Below are 25,117 nucleotides of genomic sequence, written 5' to 3'. Positions count from 1 at the left end.
TATGACAGAAATGCATGACATAGACTAGAAAGTTTACAAATACTAAACTGTCATTTTTTAAAGACATAAAATTCACAAATCTTTCACAAGATTAATGGACGAAAGAGGAATGTTATTAATGAACATTTTCAGAGGAATGAATTTTTATTTAGGATAATGTAGATCCTATAAAAATTTTAGAGATGATATAGCAATATAAATAACAATACCAAGCAACTGTAAAGCTTAGATGAAATGAAAGAGTACCAAGAAAAATATAAATCCCAGAACTGACGCAAGAAGAATTAGAAATGCTGAATAGTCTGTAGCTGCTGAAGAAACTGTATCTGTAGTTTAAAAATATTCATTTATCTCTAAAAAATAAATGTAAATACTCCCCTCCCAGTAGATGGAGTCCAGTTTCCCTCCCCTTGAGTGTTGACTGGACTTAGTCGTTCATATCTAATGAACAGATTATAGAAGGGGAAAAAATGTTAACTTTATGTTAGAGACACCTGGTAGATAGCCCTTTAACCAAATGACCAAAGTTAACATTGCCAGTGATAAATTATTTTTAATGCCATGTTGCCCCTGATATGATACAATGAGAGGCATTCTTCACCTTTATGGTATTCTTCTCCAAAATTCATAACCCCAGTCTAATCATAAGGAAAAAAAAAGGCAAATCCAAATTTCTTCAAAATACCTGAAAAGTACTCTTCAACAGTGTCAATATAATAAGGAAGACTGAGAAACTACCACAGATTGGAGGAGACTAATGAGACATGATGTCTGAATGCAATGTTCTACCCTGGTTTAATCATGGAACAGAAAAAAGGCATTATTGGAAAAACTGATGAAATACAAATAAAATCTGTAATCTGTTTAATATTACTATATGATACTATTTCTTAGCTTGATAAATGTACTGTAATTATGTAAGATGTTAATAAGAGAAGCTGGATTAAGGGCACATGAGCACCCTTGTACTATCGTTGCAAGTTTTCGGTAAATCTAAAATTATTTCAAAGTAAAAAAGTTTCATAATTTTTTCTAACACATATCTAGTTAAAAAGAGCAGTTTTACCTACTCCCTTGTAAAACCTCACTGAAATAAAAACTCTGAAATGGAGCCCTAAATGAGAAGTGGAGATGACTGAGAAGACCAACGTACAATATACAGTGTACATTGTAGAAACTCCCAAAGGCTTACTCATTGGTGGCACCAGATATCTCTAGAAGTGAAAATGAAGATGAAGCTTCAAATAGAAGGAAAGTTTGGAAGTCTGTTTAATAAACAGTTAGATCCCCACTTATTCTCTGCCAATTCTGGCAGAAAACTGGGATTAGTTCTCTGGAAAAAAAAAAAAAGAAATAGAGGGTCTCTAGACCAGGGATCACCAAGCACAGTTGAAGGTATAGATGCTGTAATGAAATGGCGTTGGGAGGACAGCAAGATGAAAAGGTTTAAGCTGCTTATTGAGAACCTTAGCCATTTTTCCCATCACAGCTCTCAGAATGCTGACAACCAGACAGGAAATTGGAAGATTCTTTTCTGAGGAATCTAGTCAGCCCAAGATAAAAGACTTAAATGTATTGGTATCAGAAATTGCCCCAAGGAAACAACGCAGCCAGATTGCTCTGCTATTAAGATCACAGTGCATAAACCACAAGTGCAGCACAGAGATGTTACTCAGCATTTTAGTGCTCTACTCTTTAAACATGAGCAAATAGTCAAATATGAACAGAGAATTGCCCATGAAAAGCAGAAAATAAAACAGATTCTATGGATATATGAAAAGTTTAAAAGACTTATTAATTTCCTCAAGAGTAAGAGAAGATTTTGCATCTATGAAACAGGAAGAGGATGCTTTTTTTTTAAGTCAAATAAAAGGATTAGAAACAAAATACAGTAGAATGTTTTAAAAAACAACAACAAGAGTCAGAAGATGAAGTGACAGAAGTCTTCCAGAGAAAATTGTATAAAAATTTTATTCCATTGAAGAAATGGAAAATAGGAGTGAAAAGACCAGAAAATAAGGCAGTCGGTTCAGGAGGTTCATTAGCTGAATCATAGGATTTTGAGAAATAATAATAAAAAAAGCAGAAAATAGAATGCAGGAAACAATATAATAATAATAGTAGTAGTATTAAAGTAAATCTTGCAGAACTGAAAGACATGATTTTCTAGATTGTAAGATATGAGTTTCTAGGTAGGCCTGTAACTAAGTTTGTTGTTAAATTTTTGAAAAACAAAGGTAAAGAAAATTAACAAATGTTCTCATAAGAGAGAAAAAATTTGTGCAAATGATGGGGAATCAGAATGTAATCAGACTCCGCAATAACCTTGAAAACTGCACAGATTTCCAACCTAGAAATTCACACTTAGCCAAACTATAAATTAAGTGTGAGGGTAGAATGAAAGCATTTTCAAGACAAAGGAGATACCAAAACAGTTCTCATGTGCCTTTTCTCAGGAATCTCCTGGAGTAGGTACTCTATCAAAACAAAGAAGTAAACCAAGAAAAAAGGATCCAGTGGTATCTAGAAAGCTGAAGATAACAGCTCAAGAGAGATGTAGCAAAACCCCTAGAAAAATGACTGAGGGAAATCCCAGAATAGACAGCTATGTAGCAGACCTAGAGAACAACCAATCCAGGTTGGAGATATGTCCACGAGATTTGTCTCCAAGAAGATAAACATAATAGAATGCCTGATATCTTTGAATATATTGAGAAGATAATTAGACAATTAGATAAGAATTTTGGAATTAATGTTTAATACATACTCGCTTAGGCCAATATAATGTGGCTGTAGTAACATTGTATCATTTCTGAGCCCATATCTAAGAGACCTTAAAAGACCTTTCACTCTTCTTTTACAATTCTGTCCAGCTGCTATGTGAAAAATCCCGAGCTAGTCTGCAGGAGCTGGGAGCCCACAGGAAGGAGAAACAAGCCATCCTACCGTAGGCCATCCTAGTAGTAGTGGCCACATCAGACCCAGCAGTTGATTGCAGATACATGGGAGAGCCCAGCCAAGACCAAAAGAACTGTCCAGCTGAACCCAGCTCAGATTGCCAACTTACAGAATTATGAGCTAAATCAGGGATTGGCAAGCTTTTTCTGTAAAGGGCCAGATATTAAATATTTCAGGCATTTGTGGGCCAAGAGGCTTAATTGATAATATTATGTAGGAATTTACGTTAACCCAAGAAAAAGCAGATATTCACAAATTTTTTTTATTGATGAAATTCAAAATGTAGTATTGATAATAAGGATAATTTTTCATAGTGTAGCTCTACTAGTGAGAAGAATAGAATTCTGTTTGGGGAGGATAACATTTTGCTTAATTGTGGTTCAATTAAGTATCCCTATCATCAAAAATGGTTACAAATACTCATTTATTAATGCTAATATGTAATGAGACTACATATTTCATCTTTAAGAATGTCTTTCACACAAATAGGTACTGGCAAATGTTGATATCTGTCAATGAGCATGTGATTTTAATTGAGCATATTCATTAGTTGAGAAGCATCTATAGAATCAGGTTCTTCTATTAATATTTTCCATTTAGCATATCATTACAGTGCAGATTAATTATTTCCAGTTGAAAGTTAGATGAAAGCTCCTCAGTTGCCCAGTGAATGGATTTTGAAATGTGGAAATTCCATTTGCAGTTGGATCAATGTGTGAAAAGCACTGAGGAGCTGTAGTGTGAGCTCATAAATTTGTGTAGGAATAGAAGTCTCACTTCTTTTTTTTAACTGTTGATGCACAGGAAGTGCATACAGCAGCTTGACTTTACTTATGATTCAGACACTCATTTTCTAAAGTGCATTTCCACAACTACGTGCAACTTTTAAAATAATACATAATTAGATAATATGCATACGTCATGTATAGAAACAAAAATTAAGTGCACTATTGCCCTAGAAAAATCTTTGATACTGTGTTTTACGGCCCACAGATCAAAATTAAATTGATTGCTGTGATTTGTTTCCCATAAATAATTTAACTGTGTTTACAATCCTTAACTAAATCGCACTGATAAAGAACAACCTCAGACCGTTTATTAAGTCACGATCCCATTTTTACTGAAATGTATGGTGGATTTAATGGATACTAAAGCATAACTATACTTTTAAGCAATGAGGAGAAATTTTTAAATCTTATACAAAATGTTATATAAACTTTTAGCCCTAAGTGACATTCATCATGACATATTTAATTGTAACAGTATAGAAACTGATCCCAGTCATTCATTTTTTAAAAATGAGGATGTAGAACTCTTTCTTCCACACTTAAAAACTAGTTATATAATCGTTTGGATGTGATTTCTTGCACATATTTTATTTTTAGACAAAAAAATATTTATGATGAGAAGTGTTAACATATATTTTAACAAACAAACCATAACACATATGCAAATGGATATTTTTCCCTCCAAACTGTTTACTTTAGAGCAGTGCTTCTCACCTGGAGGGGAGCCAGTGAGCAGATGCCAAGTATGCTGCTTATAACAGGACTCCCACCTCCACCCCCAGCAAGGAATTGTCAGTAGTACCAAGGTTGAGAAACCCTGCCCTAGAGAATATATCACATCCCAGGGGTTTGGCCATTACTAAAATATTCCGGAAAACATTCTTTCAGAATTGCCTTGTTTGAATATACTCATTGGTGGCAAATCTTCATCTCTTGTGAGGTATATTTTATTTTAGACTAATTCTCATGATTCATAGGGACAATTTAGTTCATTCATGGAATTCAACAAAACATGCAGGCAGATATTTACACACACTTGAATATGCACACAAAATTCATTCATCATTTCTAAGTAATTGAGAATTTGGGCTGGTTAGAAATGTAAGGCTTAAACTTTACTTTTGTATGATATTCAAAGATATTTATTGACAAGTAGTATTTATTCTTTTTTTTCATTTTTATTTTATATTGGAGTATAGTTGATTAACAATGTTGTGTTAGTTTCAGGTATACAGCAAAGTGATTCAGTTATACATATACATGTATCTATTCTTTTTCAAGTTATTTTCCCATTTAGGTTATTACAGAATATTGAGCAGAGTTCCCTGTGCTATACAGTAGGTACTCGTTGGTTATCTGTTTTAAATATACAGTGTGTATACGGATTTCACAACCTTGACTGTCACCTAACTCCCAACTGGGGAGGAGAGAATCAAGGAAACTTCCTTTGTAAATGTTCTTCTTCAACTCAAAAATTAGGAAAGGAGGATCCTCAAAAATGTGGACTGAGCAGACAGTGTAAACTCGCAGCCCCTTCCCCCCTAAAAAAAATGTTAACTGAAGAACATAGTAGCTAACTCTTCATGTTTTTTCTGGATATATCCCTTTTATTTAAATTGATCCTTTTGCCTTCAACCAAACAGATCTAGTCAAATTTACTTATATGACCCTTACTAGATAGAAATTCTGGTTGATATTCAGTATGATATGGATTTATCTTTTATATTCAAATAATCTAGGTCTACAGTAGTTTTAAAATTGTAAAACCCTTGAAAACCAAGGATTTCTGTAACTTGGCTGTTGGCAAAACCTGTCCTGAACTAATGTGAAACTTATACTTTTAATTTACCCACATAGTGTGAATATTCATACCCTTCACTGAAGAACTATTAATGTGTTTTATTTCAGAGGGCTTAGTAATATATGCACTACTTTTTGCCTTTATAAAATCTGAAAATTTTCAAATTCCAAATTAGTAAGTATGAAACCAATAGAAATTGTAATAGTAGATGCTTTTATTTTAAATCATCTTTTTTTGTCCCATTTTTTTTTCAAAAATTACTATAGTTTTTCATAATGACATATCACCTCACACCAGTCAGAATGGCCATTATCAAAGTCTACAAATAATAAATGCTGGAGAGGGTGTGGAGAAAAGGGAACCCTCCTATACTGTTGGTGGCAATGTAAATTGGTGCAGCCACTGTGGAAAACAGTATGCAGGGTTCCTTAAAAAACTAAAAAGAGTTATCATATGATCCAGAAATCCCACTCCTGGGCATATATCCAGAGAAAACTCTAATTTGAAAAGATACATGCACCCCAGTGTCCATAGCAGCACTGTTTACAATATCCAAGACATGGAAGCCACCTAAATGTCCATTAACAGATGAATGGATAAAGAAGATGTGGTATATATATGGAATATTACTCGGCCATAAAAAAAATGAAATAATGCCATTTGCAGTAACACGGATGGACCTAGAGATTATCATATTAAATGAAGCCAGATAGAGAAAGACAAATACCATATGATATCGCTTATATGTGGAACCAAAAAAATGATACAAATGAACTTATTTACAAAACAGAAATAGACTCACAGACATAGAAAACTTACGGTTACCAGAGGGGACAGGGAGGAGGCATAAATTTGGAATTTGAGATTAACAAATACACACTACTATATATAAAATAGATAAACAATAAGGACCTACTGTATAGAACAGGGAACTATAGTCAATATCTTGTAATAACCCATAATGGAAAAGAATCTGAAAAAGAATAGATATATGTATACGTATAACTGAATCACTTGGCTATACACCTGAAACATTGTAAATCAACTATGCTTCAATAAAAAATTAAACATAAAAAATACTACAGTTTTTTTTTTTTTTAATTAATTTATTTATTTTTGGCTGTGTTGGGTCTTCGTTTCTGTGCAAGGGCTTTCTCCAGTTGCGGCGAGCGGGGGCCACTCTTCATCACGGTGCGCGGGCCTCTCACTGTCGCGGCCTCTCCCGTTGCGGAGCACAGGCTCCAGACATGCAGGCTCAGTAGTTGTGGCTCACGGGCCCGGCCGCTCCGCGGCATGTGGGATCCTCCCGGACCGGGGCACGAACCCATGTCCCCTGCATTGGCAGGCGGACTCCCAACCACTGCGCCACCAAGGAAGCCCACTACAGTTTTTTGACTTTAATCTTTTCGGATAATCATGGAAACAACTTTGTATTTTATTATTTCATCAATGGAACTAAAGCTTAATGTACTTAGTGATAGAAAATAAAGAGTAACAATTGTCAAAGTCTTATTATAGGGCTTTTGAGATTTGTGACTTAACTTTATATATTAGGGAGGGAATCCAAAAAATTATGAGTCTACCAATATTAAAGTGGGAAGAGGACACAATCAAGCAAATGATAAGAGCTAATATGTATATTGCTAATATTTCTATGAAAAATGCTGCATATCACATAATCTTTTAAAATGCAGAATAAAGTTAGATATGATTATCCCTTAAATAAGCAAAGATTTAAAAACTGGTGAGACTAAATGTAATCAAGGTTGCAAGAAAACAGCTATTCTCTTGGGCTGCTTATGGGAAAAAATTGTACAAAATGTCAAAAGCTGTAAGAGAGCTCAAAAATTATATCCCTTGGGCAACATGATTCTACCTCATGAATTGAAATTAAGGAAGTATCTAATATGTACCACAAAGTTACATATATGGATGCTTGTCACTGCTTTATTAAAAACAACCAAAATATCCATGAATAAATATTAGTAAAATAAATTATTATACATCCCAGTAATGGAATATAAAATCATAAAGGAATATATAATTACTTTAAAATATTCAAAATGTATTTTAAATGAAAAATGCCAGAGTTAGAAAATAGTATGTACAGTTTGAGTCCCATCCTCTTTATACCCAATTTTGTATGGGTGTGTGTTTGTTTTGTGTTCATATTTTTATGTATTTACTAATTTTCTATAGTAAATATATTCATAATAGAAAATTCTTACTACTTCATATTTTCTAGGTTATATATATATGTATATATTGATATATATGTGTCTGAAATTAATTGGGAAAAACTAAACAAAAACATATATACACTACAAAGTGAAGGGTCCTCAAGAATAACAAAATAAGGGAAATACAACTGAGAAAATTCAAGGCATTTTCTAATTGATAGCCTGTTCAAAAAAAGGGTGGTACCTTTGTAGACAAATGGAAGTTATAGAAGTTTGTTGCATTCTTCCAATCCATGAAATGCTATTTTAGCAGAAAATATTTCCTGGTTTTTGAGAAGTGTTACATTTCTTTTTCAGAATTTTAGCCTTCTTTCTCTTTATCTGAAAATGTGAACTCTCTCAGGGTTCTTGATTGCTATTTCAGTAAAATGGGGAATATCACTTTTTCCCTAGATTTCTCATTTCATATATTAGCACACAGGGTAGAATTCTTACCTCTCATTCATGGTGTCCAGCTCTCAACATCTTAACCTGGCAGAAGAAATAAACTAGCTGTAAATCTTACCACCCAGACCACACTTGATTATTGTATGATGGGAAAATTAAATGTGAATAAAACAGCCTAGAGCATTAGGGTGTTCTTGGAAGAATAAACACAAGTTGGAAGTCTTATGTGGACAGTGCAAAGTACAGGAAAGCAATCAATCATGTAAACATCAAATGAAAGGTTGGTAAGGAAGCCATTGGAGTCTGTCAGGCGCTCCCTGCAATAAATGGCTTACTCCATTTCTTTTCCCTTTCACTCAGTTTAGAAAAGTGAATTCTGTGGAATCTCTAACAGAACCCAAAAGATTTCGTAAGTTCTTATTCCTGTTTAAAGGTATGCTTTGAACAGAATAAGCTCAACCCACTGAAGAGGGTTTTTAGTTTATATAAAATGGGCACAAACATGTCATAGCACATATCTCCCTGACTTTTTTCATCCTCCCACAAACAGGAAACTGTTAAGGCAGCAATAATAGAAGAGCAAAAGCGAAGTGAAAAGGCTGTGGAAGAGGCAGTGAAGAGAACAAGAGATGAATTGATAGAGTATGTAAAGGAACAGAAAAGGGTAAGTATCCCCTGAAGGGTTTTAATTTGTGCTTCCACAAACTGAAGCATTGGCTTCGGTACAATGACATGAAATTTTAAAATATTTAAAATGTCCTTTGTCATCTAATTTAGGAATCTTCATCTAAGATTATTTTTCTGATATGATTGTATATTCTAATAGTTAATGTCTATAAACATAAATTCCATCTGTCAACAAAAAAAGCACACTGAATAATTTCTTGCTGGATTCCTAGAAATGACCTACAGCATTTTCAATTTAACTTTACACTTGCGAAGAAAGTAAACAGTTATAGACTTTTAGTTTTTTGGCCATAAGTTTATTTCTTATAATATTTGTCAAAATTTGTATGCACTCGTTAGGCCTTCGGACTGGGTTAACGCCACTGTGATTCTAATAGATTTTATTACGGTTATCAAATTACGGCTCTTCTGCCATAGTTCCATTTCAAAAACAAAATTCAGAATGTGCTTGTCACAATTCAGAATGCGCTTGTCACAATTCAGAATGCCTATTGGAGCTTTACAAAAGAAACATCATTTCAGTACAATGTGGTTTTATTAATATGTGAGTCCGAGCAGTGGCCGGAAATAATGGACTTAATAGCTTAATTTGTAGCTTTTTCAACAAATCTTTATTCTTCTTAAGTAGTATCCAAGATGAGAAACACTTAGGATGACATGTTTAATGGTAATCTCTGTAATAAGCATATTGTATTACAGTATATTATATAACAAATTATATGGTGAATTTTCTCACACACCATTTTATGTCTCATTTATATGTTTAGTATAACATGTTATATATTATAAAGTATCATATTTAAAGACTATATATTATACAGTATATAGTATTATATAATATAGCATAATAAAATTATAAATAAAACATAAAACATAGTGTATATGAGGATATTTGACACAATTAATTGGTGGTCAAAATGACAAATAAAAGATTATTCTTTAGTTGACAGTTAAGTAGAAGACTAGGAGTGTCATAAAAACTCATGATACCACTTTAGTTCCATACTCTTAATTTGAAGCCAAGTTTGGTATGATACAAAGGAAATTCTTACCCGTCAATAGCTACCATTAGGTTTCAACAAAGCAGAGTTTGTCAGCAGAGTAAAAAATTGCTAACTAGGCTTTTCAGATAACTTAACCACTCACAGAAGCATTTCATATGGGATTAGATCTTTGGGCACATTATCTCAAGGTGTTTTTAAAAGCAGTTTCACCCAAACAAATTCCTGATGGGTGCGTAACCTTCTGAAGAGAAAATTCTGAGCCAGATATAGTCAACTGACTTTTCAGGAAGTGATATATTCCCAGAAAACTCCTATTTTTATATGTATCCCCAAGGAGTTTATGTTAAATAACCTAGTTCAGAAGCAGTCATACAAGAAAGGAATTATAGATGCTTTCCACATACACACAGGAATTGTGATAGTGAAAGAACACAGACTTGAAATAAATTCAAGAAGTCTTGTGGATGTATCCTTTTGGTTTTTTTTTTAAACGGAAGTATAGTTGATTTACAATGTTGTGTTTGTTTCAGGTGTACAAGAAAAGTGATTCAGTTATACATGTATTTTATATATATATATATATATATATATATATATATATATATATATATATATATATATATATAAAATACTTTTTCAGATTCTTTTCCCTTATAGGTTATAACAAAATATTGAGTATAGTTCCTTGTGCTACACTAGGTCCTTTTGGTTATCTATTTTATATATAGTAGTGTGTATATGTTAATCCCAAACTCCTATGGATGTATCCTTTTTTAACCATCTTTTCTTAATAATATATGGCCAATTCTTACTTGAGCACTAAATTTGGACAAGAAATTATGTAACATAACAAACCCATTCGTAAGAGTATCTTAGATGAATATTTCTTTGATCAAAATGGAAATTTTTTCTTAAAAAAAAACTTTAAAATCGTGTATTACTTTCCTCTCAAAAGAAGTCTTGTGGCTGCCATGAGAAACATTTAAAATGAGAGCAGGAAATGCCTTTACAGGAGTTACCTGGCCCCTGTGTGAGGTAAATTAGCCCTTGAAGAGAACTGACAATGAACTCTGCCATTTAATCTGTGTTCTTGCAAATCATATTAAAGGATTAGTATCTGTTTATGTTAGATAAACTAGTTATCACATTTAGAAATGTTCATTAAATAACAACAAAATCATCACAATATTACATTCTATGTGCACCAGAGTTCCACTTCTCTATGCTTGTTCCTTTATATGTTAAGAACTATAAATTTAATACCTGCCTTCCAGAACAGCTGTGAGTTAATACATGTAATAAAATAGAACAGCTAGAGTATGATCTCAATATATATGTACATTATTGAAGAAAAACAGAAAGGCCTAGTAGCATTATGTTTTGCTAATTAAAAGTGTGCTTTTCAGATTAACATTTGGCATTCTATTTCCTCTGAGGTTTACACCATGATTCTAATAGTTTATTCCATTCTTGTTACTAGATTCACAGAAGATTAAAACTGATTTAATCACTATATTAATAGGAAGTTTATTACCACCACTTTGGGATTTGAGAGTTTTTTAAATAACACATATTGTGGAATACTTTTAATATTTGAATGTTTCCATCTCTCCAAACAGAAAAGCTATAAAAAAGGAAAGTGGATAAAATATTTGAAAGGAAAGCACCAACCAATTACTAGATCTCTTTTTTATATAACTTTTTAAAAATTAAGATTCTCTACACCCTGATTCTTTTCCAAAATGGATTTCAGTGTTTCAAGTTAATTTTTATGAATTTTGGGGGCTTGGAAATTTTTCACACACGCACAGAAAAGACATCTCATAACTTATAAAGTGATATTCAGAAGAAACAAAAGGGTTTTTTTTACCAAATTCATCTTTTTTCTGCTTCCAAAAGACTAAATTAGGGCAACTCATCTCTACTTCTTCCTTTGTAAGATGGATTTCTGTTTGCATCAGAGAAGAACACTTTTCCAGAACAAAAATTTTCCTTTCTCCTCTCCAGCTTTTTTTAACTAGAGAGTCAACTTGAGATTTTCAACATTAGACACCTCAAAAGCCCTGTAGACCTTGGTTCCAACTGGGCTTACATTCCAGTCTGTGAAGTAATCATTCCCTCTTGAAGTTTTCCAAAATCTTTGTAAGAAGAAGTCTAATGTTGTGTTAGTTTCTGTCTTTATATGTCTTTTGTCCTAACCAATCTTTGCTTTGATATCATTTTACCCTTACCAAATTCACTAAAAGACTGAAATGAAGACTCTTTTCTCTACATCTTTTCCTTCAGTCTTTTACTTTTAAAAGACAGAGAAACAGAATGAAAAATCTGAAATGCTTAACTTTTCAAATAACTTACAATTTATCCTACAATATTAAATGCAGTAGAATTACAAGTCACCACAGAGGATAACATTGCTTTTTCTGGGTATCTGCAATCAACAAGTTTTTAATCAGTGATCCAGTCCTTTTGAGTATTACAATTATACTCAGAATTAGAATTAGAATTATCCTAGGATTAAAATTAGAATTATACTGAGAAAATGTTTTACTTTTATATGCCATTTACCAGGGTTTTTTTGTATCAAATCAATAGGGATGTCCCTGAACTTTGTAAATACTCACATTCATCTGGTCTAAACATCTTAGACAGGACAAAGGGGCTACTTATACCTATACTACCTATGTACTAATTATGTGAATCATAATTTACACTGAAATTGCATCCTAAATTATTTACTAAGTTGGTTACATGGTACTTATACTGTTACTCCGAGTCGTAATAATAATCAAAGGTTAAGTGTAATCAAATCCAAACAAAGAGAGCTTTTTAAATGATCAACCAGAAAAATAATTCAAATTAATAATGGATCTGTTTCAGTGACTATCTTATAAGTGCCTTTCTTGTAGGTATTCTAAATGATAGTATTAAAAACTCCTCTGTAAGATCTATCTTGTTAAACCCAGAAAATAAAATTACTATATTGAGTTCACAAATTTAGTATGAAACTGAAAAGCCAAAGTTTTGCAGTCTCAGTTCTCATAATTTTTTCATTAGTTGATAGAAATTGTCTAATTTTTTAATGAATTTAGAAATTTCCATTATAATTTGTATAATAGAGAGGGAAGGGTAAACAGGAAAACCTAAAACGATTTTAAAATATGCTCAATTTATCTGAGGATCAGCTAGGTATCCCCAAGTGTAGTGATTTATATTTAACAGCAATAATATGTTTTATTAAAATTAAATTTTTTGTTCAAACTCTCTTGAATCATTACAAGTTCTAGATTAAGGGGTTGCAAATATACCCCATGGGTCAAATTTGGCTTGCTGTTTTTATAAATAAAGCGTTATTGAAACACATAGCCACATCCATTCTTTTATGTGCTACTCTTTGGCTGGTTTCATGCTGCAACAGCAGAGTTGAGTAGTTCAGAGAGACCATGGGGCCTACATAACCTAAAATATTTGCTATCTGGCCCTTTACAGAAAATTGTTTGTCAACTCCTGTTCCAGGCTATCAAAATAATCTTGAGGAGAAAATTTCTTCCTGTCATCCCTTTAAAATATTTATTCTTTCATTATGCCTCATTGTAACTAGACAATTGAAATTCCTAAGGTGCTGTTCTGGAAGAGATTTCTTGATATTAATTGCCAGATAAGGCATTATAATATTTTAGGCCTGGTCATTAGTGACATAAACTTTATTTTAGACTAAAGGAGCTTGTAGGAAAACGAGATGGGAAAGACCACATCCCTTGACACTTCCCTAGGGAGGAAGAATTTGTGGTTGAAAATGACCTATGGCCCTTGGATTAGAATGAAGTGTTCCAACCCATCCCACAAGTTAAGAGTGTTACACATGAGCTTGCTATGAGGGAGGAAGTGTGAATAACACTCAGCAAGCAACAACTACTCACAGCCAAGCAGTGATTCCTAAAAAATAAAACCCCATCCAAATGTAATAACAGATTATTTTTTTTTCCTCTTAAGAACCAGAATTATGGCCTGTATTTTCTAAATCACCTCCAGGAAAATAATCTTCACATTAGAGGATCCTTTTCATTTAGATCTTTAAAGAGGAGTAAGGAGCAATTATCTTTACTTCAAAGTTTTTGTGGTCAAAGCATTGTTATAATTTCTTAATTCTAAAAGGATTCATTTAATCCAGGTTTTCTACAATATTCTTGAGTGTTTGCATCTCAAACTGTTTAATAAAAGGCAATATTTGGCCAAAATGAACTCTCTTTAGTTTCTGTTCAGTTATACAGTTACTTGAATTAAACATGATTTCAAGACAAGTTATTTAATATCTTGTGGTGCCTTACTTTTTTCCTCTTAATAATTTGGGAGTTGGACGAGCTGGTCTCTAATGCCTCTTACAGTTCTAAACTCTGTTACAACTGTGAGTAACATTTTCCTTGACAGATGATGAATCTCCACAGGGGTTTTTAGTTCTTGGTATAAATCACTTGCATCATAGTAGTTATTTTGTGCATAATTTATACATCAGTGTAGGGAAGTGACACTTTTCTGGCATTCCCCAGCCTCCGGCACCTTCTCCTCCTAATCGATTGGCCCTGCTTCTGGTTGTCCTGGGGCAGGCTGTAGAGTTGCCTATGCAAGATGCAGCTCAGTAGCAATTCAGCATCTGCCCTTGTAACTTTTGCTTTGGGTCTCATATTAGAAAATGCTTTTATCTGACCAAGGCATATTAATATGAATAATATACCCTCACACTCAATTGTTATCTGTACTTTCAGTTGTACCTCATTTTTTTATGCCAAAGGGAATTTAAAGATTTATATAAGTATGATCTAAAAAGTTACTATTTTTCAATCTCATACTCTTCTTTGAAAGCTTATTTCATACAGTATACTTTAAAATCAAATTTATTGCTGTTTTTCACTTTCTATTTTAACAATCTTCTTGATCCTCTTTCTTATTCTGCTGGACTCACTTGCATAAGAATCACCTTGAAAGAACTTACTTTGGTGAGGCAAATCTATTGAGCATTTCCATTTCAACAGTGGGTAACTGAGAAAAGATACTATAGACATAGCTTAATGCTTAGATTAAGTTTCCATTATTCCTGTTTCAGGGAATAAAACATATATTCCAACTTAAAATGAAAATGAAAATTTATGCATTTGCACTTAAGAACTAGTTCAGCACAGCAATTAATGTACTCTTCTTTAACTGGTCTTTGGGATAGCAATTTTGTTTAAAGCAAAGCAAAACTTCTAAATCAAAGTACAGTAAGTATAAATACTTTAGTTGGAGTCAATTAGTATCTAAAAACGTTCATTCTCTGTTTTTGTGTAATTAAAATGTTCATCTAAGTAATTAATCACTTCTTGAATTATTACAGTGAATTAGCTTTATTCTTCATTAAAAGGTTTTAGCTTTTTCTTAGACATTCAGATGACTTCTCCTTTCCTGCAATATACTAAAGTTCTTAAAATTCAGATGGTGATAAGAATTGATTCAAATCAAAGACAAATCAATAAAATCAAAGTGTCAACTTTGAGTCACAGGCCATGGAATTTAGGAGTTGACATGCCTGATGGGTATGCTATCATTGAAGGCCTGTAGTTAGGTGTAGCTTCTTGAAATGGGCCCAAGTGAAGAATAGCTAGGTAGCTCATGATGTAAATGGTGAGCAGCTGGTGTAGAAGGAAAACCAGAGGTCAGACCTAGAAGAAGTGAAGTGGTAGCTATCAGAGGCCCCCATATTGAAATGATGATGACAACAATAACGGCTAATACTTATGTAGCATTTACTAAGTTTCAGGCACTAGTCTAAGGATATTATCATTTAAGAGTGTGTGTATGTATTCATTACTCTCAATAGTATTATTAACCGCCAGATCATAAAGCTAGAAAGTGACAGCCTGGCTCTGGAGTCTGAGCTATTAACCATTTGGCAAACCACTTCTGTGGGCAACAGTCATCAATAAAGAATAGGGACAAAAGTTTGTGAATAGGTCAGAAATGAAAGTTTCAGATTAAAAGCCAAGAAGAATAAGAGGATAACAGAGACCCATGTTTATGTTTTGTTAGTCATATGGCACTATGTAGTATCTACCAGATCAAAGCAGCTGTGGAGGACCAGGACCACCATATCTTTAAAAAGCTAAAAGTCTGGTTTTGGAAGGAAAGTATAAGAGCATATTACCTTAAGTAAAGGTCAAAAAATGGCTTGAAGCAATAGTAGATACCACAACATATGGCAGTGCTTGAAAAAAGGTCAAAAAGATTGTGCTGATAATCATTGACAATAGAATTCCAGAACATCACTTCAGACTATGGAGATGAGTGGATTTTCTATTTCAATCAAACGGAAACTAAAATATGGACTAGGCTACATAGTAAAAAGAGGATGGACAATAGTCTGTGAGAAGACAAAGGGTTTGGTCTCTTAGAGGAATAAATAAATTAATTTATAAAGATTTTTATTAAAACGTCTATTTCTAGATTCTTAATATACCTTTTGGTTGCAATTCTAGAATGTCCTGGTTCATGAAGCTTATATCATTGGGGGCAGTGGAGATGGAGTTTGTTTTTTTTTTTCAGATGTTGTCTTACCCTTTAGCCAACCTTAGGAGTCAAAAAGCATGTATATATGTTTTCATTTATTCACGAACTATTTATTAAGAGCCACTATTGCCTTTACCATGTTACTATTAAACTATTAGAAAGAAATGCATAATGAAGTGGTATTCCAAATTGCTAGCATCTTGATCTATACAACATAGATCCTTATATCTATACAACATGCATTTGTGTATGCCCTTCCATGTTCCATTCTAAGCTATGTACTGGGAAATTTCAGTTTAAATTTTTTTCCATTCTATAAAGAAATGTTAAGCATCTTTCATAGTCTGAGTTCTGTGCTCAGGACACAAGGATAAATGAGATAATCAAGAAAGAGAGTTTATACCCTGGTATTCATAATGGCAATACATATTTGTTTAACAACTAAAATATATAAAGATCTTTACATACATTATTTGATTCTTATAATCACCTGCATGGTTATTATTCTGATTTTACAAACTGGAGAGTCAAAGATGATAGAAATGTTCACTTTTCCAAGGCTAGATCTAATAAACCATAGCTGAGACTTCAGTTTTCCTTTTTTGATCCTGTACTCTTTCCTCTACGTCACAGCAATTGGCCTTGTCAACTTCATTTATACTAGCAGTTTCATTGTACTATCTAGAGTGAAGCCAATATCTGGAGATGATTATCAAAAAGACCATGGTAGTTAAAATCAGTGAAGAACCCTAACATCAACAGCTAAGAGAACTAGAAGTGCATGAAATACTCAATGATACAGAAAGCAATTGATCATGGAGACAGGAACCCACATGTTACCATCTTCTTCTCTTGTGGTACTTTAGTGTCCTGTTTTGAGTTCTGTATTTGGAAAAGATGTTGACATTTTCTTGGAAATCAGAGTTTTAGAGTGAACTATTGAGGATATAACCTAGGAGAAGACTTTGAAAGGTCTAAGCTTGTTCAACTATGGAAAAACTTACCATGGAAATTCAGCAATATAGAAACCAAGAAAACATCTTAATATGACCTTAATGCTAAAGGAATAACTAGAAACGTTCAACTTAAGTGGAATCTAAGTCTGTATCAGAAAAAAATACAAAACAGCAGCCATTTATTGAGTGCCAAGTTTGTCCAAGATACCATGGTGGCTGCTTTACTTATACAGTTTCACTTTATCCTCAAAACTATTCTAAAATAGTATCTGCACATTACAGACAAGGAAAACTAAGTCAACAAAGTGAGATAACTGCCCGAGATTAGTAAAAGAGAGAGTCAAGATTTTAACTTGGTTCTATCTGACTGCAAACCATATAGGGAGATTCCTCAGTAACTCTTTAAATCTGGTTTGATAATTTACTTTACATAGTATTTTTCAAATGGTATTTTAGGATTGTCAGTTTCTTCACTAACAAGCTTGTAATATACCTTTTACTTTTATAGGCTCCATCTAGATAAATTAGATAAATTTTACAGGCTCTGTCTAGATAAATTAATTAAATTGGCTCCATCCAGATAAATTAGGAAGAAAAACAGAAAGACATGGATAGCACGTGTGCACATACACACACACACATAAACACACACACATCTCGTTTGGGAAATTGCTTGAAATCATGTATTACATACAATTTATAAATTATTTTTAAATAGGTTTTTCACCTATGGTGAGCTTTTGAGTATCCTAGCAAAGACTATTTGTTTAGATACTTTAAATATTATTTTATTCCTGCAGGGTTTTAAGGTTTTGATTATATAAAAAACAGGCCCATTGTTTTCCTAATTGTCATGACCATATTAGGTGGTGGTGAGATATTGACAAAGTCTTAAACAAGATTTCTGTAAAATGTGCATCATAAATTGGGCTCTGAAGTTAAAGCCACCACAAGCTTATGTGGTAGCAGTAATAAGTGAACAATAGTTTGGTTTTTTTTTTTAAACCAAGCCTAGCTCTACTATTCTATGTAGTATTATCTGTACCTTTAGTCCAATCCAGCCCATTAATACCAGTGTTTAAAACTAAACCCTTAGCCTATTCTCTTTAGTTCTCATAAAGTCCTCATAGACACATCATTGGAATTAATACTCATTTCTAGGGTCATATAGGCTAATGCCAAATTCCCTTAAAATTATACTTCCTCTAGGAATTAAAAAAAAACAAAATAAAACTAACATGTCAGAGTTATTTCAGTCCTTTAAAATATATTAAAATATACAAGTAATTATGGCAAACAATTTTTTTTTTATGCAGCAAATTAAGAAAATGAGTCATGATCCCAACATATTCTGTTTGGAAACTACTCATTTTGTTAAATTTTGAAGTTATGTTAGCTTGGAAAATATATTTCTTTTAATTTTATTTTATTCGATTTTAGCCTGGAGCTAAGCCACATAGCCCTGCTCTTTCCTCCAGTCTGACACTTCTCTTCAGTGGCTCTCAGTTCTTAATTCTTTTTGCGTGGCTTGCAGGATCTTAGTTCCCCAACCAGGGATTGAACCCAGGCCCACGGCAGTGAAAGTGCCGAGTCCTAGCCACTGGACCAGCAGGGAATTCCCTCAGTTCTTAATTCTGTCTTGAGATACAGAAAGAAGAAATTATTTTCATTTACAAGAAAGATACAATGAACAATAACAATTCAGGCTTTGCACTAATATCTACAAGGGTTTCTTGTAAAACATTTAAAAATATACGACCTTCCTCTTATGTACTTTAAATTGGATTATAGAAATTATATGTGTAGGACTGTAGACTTACTCCATAATAGATTAATAGTCTTTTTAACTATCCTGGATATTTATGAATACCTGTTAGTTCCGATTCTTTGACTTCTTTTTCTAATATATAAATAGTTAAAAAATGAGTTATTTTTCATGTGCTGCTTTTTAAATGAAATTCCTGAAATGACTATTTTCTTATTTCCTTCCACTATCAAAATCTCCAACTTTCAGTAGAGAGGAGATGGGATTATTACTAAAAGACACTTGGTAGTTTTAAAATTTAATCTATTTGATTTATTGTATAGTTGTTTTCCATCATATGTATCTCCTCAGCCACCAGTTCTTTCCTTTGAAAAAATAGCAAAAATAACAATTTGGTTTGTAACTAATAGTGCCTTGGAAACAGCATGAAAAAATCATTTTCTAAGAGATGCGGTATTTTTCTTCTCATATGAAAACAGAGAAAACCTCCTTGACATTCTGTTCCTTGCTGATTCATATGCACTGACATGACCTCTCTGTGTTCCTGTCTTGCTCTGGAAGCTTTGTGCTCACTCCTTAAGGGGAGGCCAATTATTTAACATATGTGAACCCTAGTCTGTAGCAGAGACGTAAAAGATACGTCATTTATGATCATCACGTTATTTTTGAATGAAATCCATTCCATTATGGATGAATCACATGTCTGACTAAATTGTCAGACTATTTTTGTTATTTTTTAAAAATAATAATACTAAATGGAATAATACTAAACGAATAGTCAAGACAGTAATTTTACCAGCACTTCTTTTCCTTCTCTGAGATTGCTGTACCAACGTACATCTCTTCTTGTTCTTTCTCTTTTAAAGATATTTATTTTCCTGTATTCTTTTTCCAGTAATTTTTCATTCATCTTTATTGGTTCAGCTGAGATTCCCTGCATGAGATTCCATAATCCTCAGTTTTATACATAAAGCTCCAACATTCACATCAGTTTACCACCTAAGAACTAATTTTTATCATTGTATCCCTTTATCAGAGAATTTGAGAGTAACCTAATATTAAGATCCTATAAGTATTTGACAGGTGTTGGTCTACTTGAAAATTATATATTTTTTATATTCAGTTTGAATTCCTACTTTTAAGCAACAGAAGTTATTTATGCCTGGTTAAGCAAAAAAGGAGTTTTTGTTTAAGAGGTTATTTGGAAGAGAGTAACAGCTCAGCTTCCAAAATTAAAGCCTAAAACCATGACATCGTACTGGCCTAATGAGGAAACTCCATTGCTGCTGCTTCTTCCCCACCAAGTACTAAAGAAAACTATGGTTGCTTCCACTTTGCCATTTATGCCACTTGTGTATCACTAAAACCGTTTCACAACCTCTGCTGCCTCCAAAACCCAAAGTCTGCCACCACCCTCACCAGCAAGGAAGATTCCACATGAAGTTTCACTCTTCTAACTGCTTCTTAGTGAAGTCTCATGGGGTAAACCTTGTGACTTTGTTCCAAACCTTTATAGATCAATGCTGGGATTCCCCTATCAGAACTCACCACAGGCTCTTGATAAACTGTTGACACTTCTAACACCCGTTGAGTCTATTCGTCATTAAGTCTAGGTAGATGCACTGTAGCCTGGACTAACTAGGAAGCCTCCTTTTTCCTGTGGGGCCCACTCACAACTAGAGGCTTTCAGGTCACTTCATAAATAGGTCAAAGCAAGATTCCCAAAGTAATACACACACATGCGCACGCACACACACACACACAGACACACACACACACACACACAGCCTTCAAAGAGTCCCACCTAGCACTGTGCTGCTTTCTTAGTGGCAGGAGGCACCAAGGTACAATAAGTTATCTTTAACTTTGAAGAGGCTATCCTGATAGGCTGAAGATCACTGGACCCCTCAGAAACTTTATTGAGGTGTAGCTCTTATATTTTTATTTGATGTTATCTCCCACTGTACTGCACTCATATTAGACTCATATGTTTTTTACATACCTTTTCTTTATGAAGGATCTTGAGTATGTATTATGTATATGTACCGGAGACATATGTCATCAATGTAGTTGTCCTGTGTAATGGTGAGACAGTAATGGTCTTAATGAAATAAGTATATTGTGGTTCAGAGCCAAATAATTTATATAACCCTAAGATAAAATGGTTTATTACCCTACCTGTCATATGAAAATTGCTATTATAGGTGTTCTCTGTCTGTTGAAATAGAAGGGAAAAAGCATTTGCCAGATTAATAGTCATATACCTGGTGCTAAGAGTTCTAATAAAGAATGCACATCTGCAGCAGCAGCTTCATTGAAATGACTGTCTAGTAATCTTATCTCCACCTCCAATTCCAACTGTATACTGTATGTGTGTTTAGGGCTCAACCAGGCTAGATAGGAGGCAGATTCGGATTAAAAGTGCATTCATCGTTTGATTCCCTCAGGCATCCGTTTTGACCACTAATTCACAATGGTATTCTGGGCCCCCAGTTTTAGTGTTAATTCAGAGCTATTAGACAATAGTACCCAAAAGACCTGGTATTTCCCTTTCTCCAGTGCAGTTACCTTTATGAGGAAAGCCAAGTTGAGAGTTTACACTTTATACCTGTGATGTCATTGCAATATATGTCTTCAAGTACTTGCATTCTCTACTTCACTCAAAAAACTCTGGGTCTGTGAATTGACTTAGGACTAGAAATTGGAAAAGACATTACAAATTTTTGTTGCAGTGGCTCAAGTCAGACCTCTCTTCACTAAACCTGGATATCTTAATCATTTTATTAAGTTGGAATTTTTTTGGATGCCTGTCTGTTTGGTCCATACAGATTGTCTGATCAGGTAGCCAGAGCCAGTGGTCACTGCAGGTCAAAGTATTTTAACCCAACCCTTGTAGCAATCACAGTAACCATTTCCTCCTGCCTCTTTTTTTTTTAAATTTTTTATTTATTTATTAATTTATATTTATTTTTTTGGCTGTGTGGGGTCTTTGTTTCTGTGCGAGGGCTTTCTCTAGTTGCGGCGAGTGGGGGCCACTCTTCATCGCGGTGCGCGGGCCTCTCACTGTCGCGGCCTCTCTTGTTGCAGAGCACAGGCTCCAGACGCGCAGATTCAGTAGTTGTGGCTCACGGGCCTAGTTGCTCCGCGGCATGTGGGATCTTCCCAGACCAGGGCTCAAACCCGTGTCCCCTGCATTGGCAGGCAGATTCTCAACCACTGCGCCACCAGGGAAGCCCTCCTCCTGCCTCTTCTAGTTAAGTGCTTCTCCCTGGGCTCTGCTACCTCCCTATCCCATGGTCTACATTGAAAGCAGTGGTGCCCATCGGCTCTCCTGGCCTCTAGAAGACAGTGCTGTTCACTAATGCTGGCTTTTCCCTCCCAGGGAACAGTGTTAGGGAGTAGCTCGTGGCTGTGGTGGTTGTGATTCTTGCCTTGAACTGAGAATTGTGAGCATCATTAGGATTGTGAGCATTTCATTGTCCTTTTTTAAAGCTGTATTGTGGAATCAGAAGCAACTAATTTTGTGTTTCAATTCTTCATACTTTTCATATTGTTCAGTGTTAGAAGCCACTGGATCTCCCTTAGTCTTGCCTTCATTTGTCACTTCATTTCACGTGACTGCAATTAATAATTTGTTACTTTGCTACTGTGGGCTATGGGCTGCCAGATTTTACCTTTTTTTTTTTTTTTTTTTTTTTTCCGTTTTTAGAGGCATCAGCCCTTACAGAGTCAGATAACCATTCATAGATCTTTCTGACTTTCCTGAGGATGTACCGCCTTCAGCCACTTCTAGTAGCCATTTAGTATCAACCAGGGTTCTTATTTTAAGCAGAAGAAACTACCTCTGGCCAGTTAAGCAGCAGAAATGTTTATTAAAAGGAAATATAGTAGTTGACCAAGTTGTTGAGAGCTGGAGAACCAGGGTCAAGGTAAAGCTTCCAGAAACAATACCAAAAACTACACACACAAAACTTGCTTAAAGATAAGTCCCTCTTTGCTGCAGCATTCCTATCAAGCACTGTGGGAACCCCCTGTTTAATTCAGTCATTGCAATACTCAACAGTTGAATGCTTCCCATCCTTATGAGCAAATGGGTGCTCTCCAGAGCCCCTTCCTCTAACTGCTCACTTCTGAATCAAAGTCTTTCACAGTTGACTCTGATTAGCAGAGCCTTTGGAGCAGAGCAAGCTAGATAACTGAGTTTTCTGGGTTTTACTTAAGGGAGTCATACTTCATAAGGTTAGAAATTCATCAAACATAGGAAGGGTATCAAAAACCAGAGAGCATTACAGATGGCCACTACATACTTTAGGAATTTTTTCCAAGATGCTATGGTTACAGTAGAAATATTTTTCCAGCTTTTTAGTCTCTTGGCTAATTCTAAAACTGATCCTTTGAAGTCAAACTAGGTGGGTTTTATTCTTACTAAAACAGAGCATTAGCAATTGCCAGGTTCATCAGATATCTTTGTAGAAAGTTTGTCACTTGGCCACCACAACTTCATTCTTTTTCAGTAGTCTGAGGTTTCTACAGTTATGCCTAAATTATGTGACACTGTTCAGGAGGTAGGCAATACTTTGGTAGATAAGGTTTTTGTTTCCATGTACTTATGCTAAATATTGATAATTTTAGAAGGTATGTATAAATAGATTTTTTTTTAAATTTTTAAGTTTTAGGGATTAAACTTGTCCTTGAGTTAACCAAAAGTTTTTCCGCTTGGTAATTCTGGGGCATTTTGTATACATTAGTTATAGAACTTGTTTTTATAGAATGATGGCCACAAAGGTTACTAAAGAGAGCTTGATGGGCTTGTCTTTCTACTGACTTCACCTAGATCAAGTTAGTGGCCTCTGTGTCCTTGGCACCATCTTTGTTCTCTGTATTTACTCCACACTCTGACAAGTGGGTCTCTTTCTTCTACCCTCCTCTCCATTTTCTTGCAACCAGACCTGTTATCCATGGCCTCTGCTATTTTTTTACGACTCTGATTTTAAGTATAAAACTGAAGAAAATGGTGAGAAACTGGACAGCAAAGTACTATTTATCAAATCAAGTCACATATTGTAAGCCTGAAAAGGAGAGGCTTCAGTTCTGTACTATGTAATATGTATCATATATAGGTTTTGTTGTGTCTATTTTCACTGGTCCTTGTCACTTCTATCATTCTTTGAGCTTCTGGATTGTTACAGAAGATTATGTTCAAAACCTGGCTGCCAGTCAGAACATTATTATACTAGTACGTTTCAAAGTTAGATCCCTCCAATTCATTTGAGTCTTTTCCAGATGTTTTCCAAAGTAGATGACTTTCTCAACATTTGATTTTAAGTACAATATTTTAGGATAAATTCTATATCCAGCATTCAGTGTACATTGGGATTGATTTATTAAATAATCCCACTATTCCTGTCCTGTCACCATGGTGGTTTTTCATATTTTCATATTTTTTGCATGTATAATGTGATTATTACCTTGTACCAGGAAAATATTAATCATAGCTTCTTTGCCATTTTACAAGAATTTTAATATCTGCTTTTAATTCATCAGTGGGGACATTTGGCATATGAAATAACTTTGTTGCTTAGTTTTTCCTTTATAGTTTAGAGTGCTTATTCATTTAAGATTTGGTGTGACTATAATATATTCAACACTTTGCTTTTGTCCTCAATATTTATTCCATTCCTGTGGTTCACATTTTCCTTTTCTTGTGTATCATGTGTTGAAAATGAAAATGTCTTGTCTAGGGTGGAGCTTAGCCACAGGACTAAACAAACATGCTCTCCTTCTGCTTTTTGTTTATTTTAATGGTTAAATTACTAAAAATCCTGTTAATTAAAAAAAAAAAAGTTTTACATCTACCTTTTTTTTATTGGGTACTTTCATAGCACAAATCCCTTCCATTCACCTCTCTTACCCAAAATGACTCCCACATCAGTTGTCAAGAGATTAGTGCAAGTAGCATCAAAGCCCTGAATTTAGTGAAAGAAATTAAACCAC

The 25,117-nt window shown here is 34.1% G+C and overlaps 1 protein-coding gene across 4 annotated transcripts in view; it reads left to right on the top strand.

The window, feature by feature from the left end:
- Positions 1 to 25,117, top strand: part of CCDC91 (coiled-coil domain containing 91) — a 396,521-nt gene that overhangs the window by 301,019 nt on the left and 70,385 nt on the right. For 3 of the 4 annotated variants that reach the window (XM_061205329.1, XM_061205328.1, XM_061205330.1), the window contains exon 12: positions 8,725 to 8,838. In XM_061205329.1, the coding sequence (XP_061061312.1) occupies positions 8,725 to 8,838 (114 nt within the window). Of the gene's footprint in view, positions 1 to 8,724; positions 8,839 to 10,820; positions 10,872 to 25,117 lie in introns of those variants that run through there. The other variant, XM_061205331.1, reaches the window with a different exon arrangement.

Source organism: Eubalaena glacialis, chromosome 11 (genome assembly GCF_028564815.1).
Source record: "Eubalaena glacialis isolate mEubGla1 chromosome 11, mEubGla1.1.hap2.+ XY, whole genome shotgun sequence".
Classification (NCBI taxonomy): Eukaryota; Metazoa; Chordata; class Mammalia; order Artiodactyla; family Balaenidae; genus Eubalaena; species Eubalaena glacialis.
The sequence above is the reverse complement of the archived record's forward strand: the minus strand, read 5'-3'. Positions and strand labels throughout refer to the sequence as shown.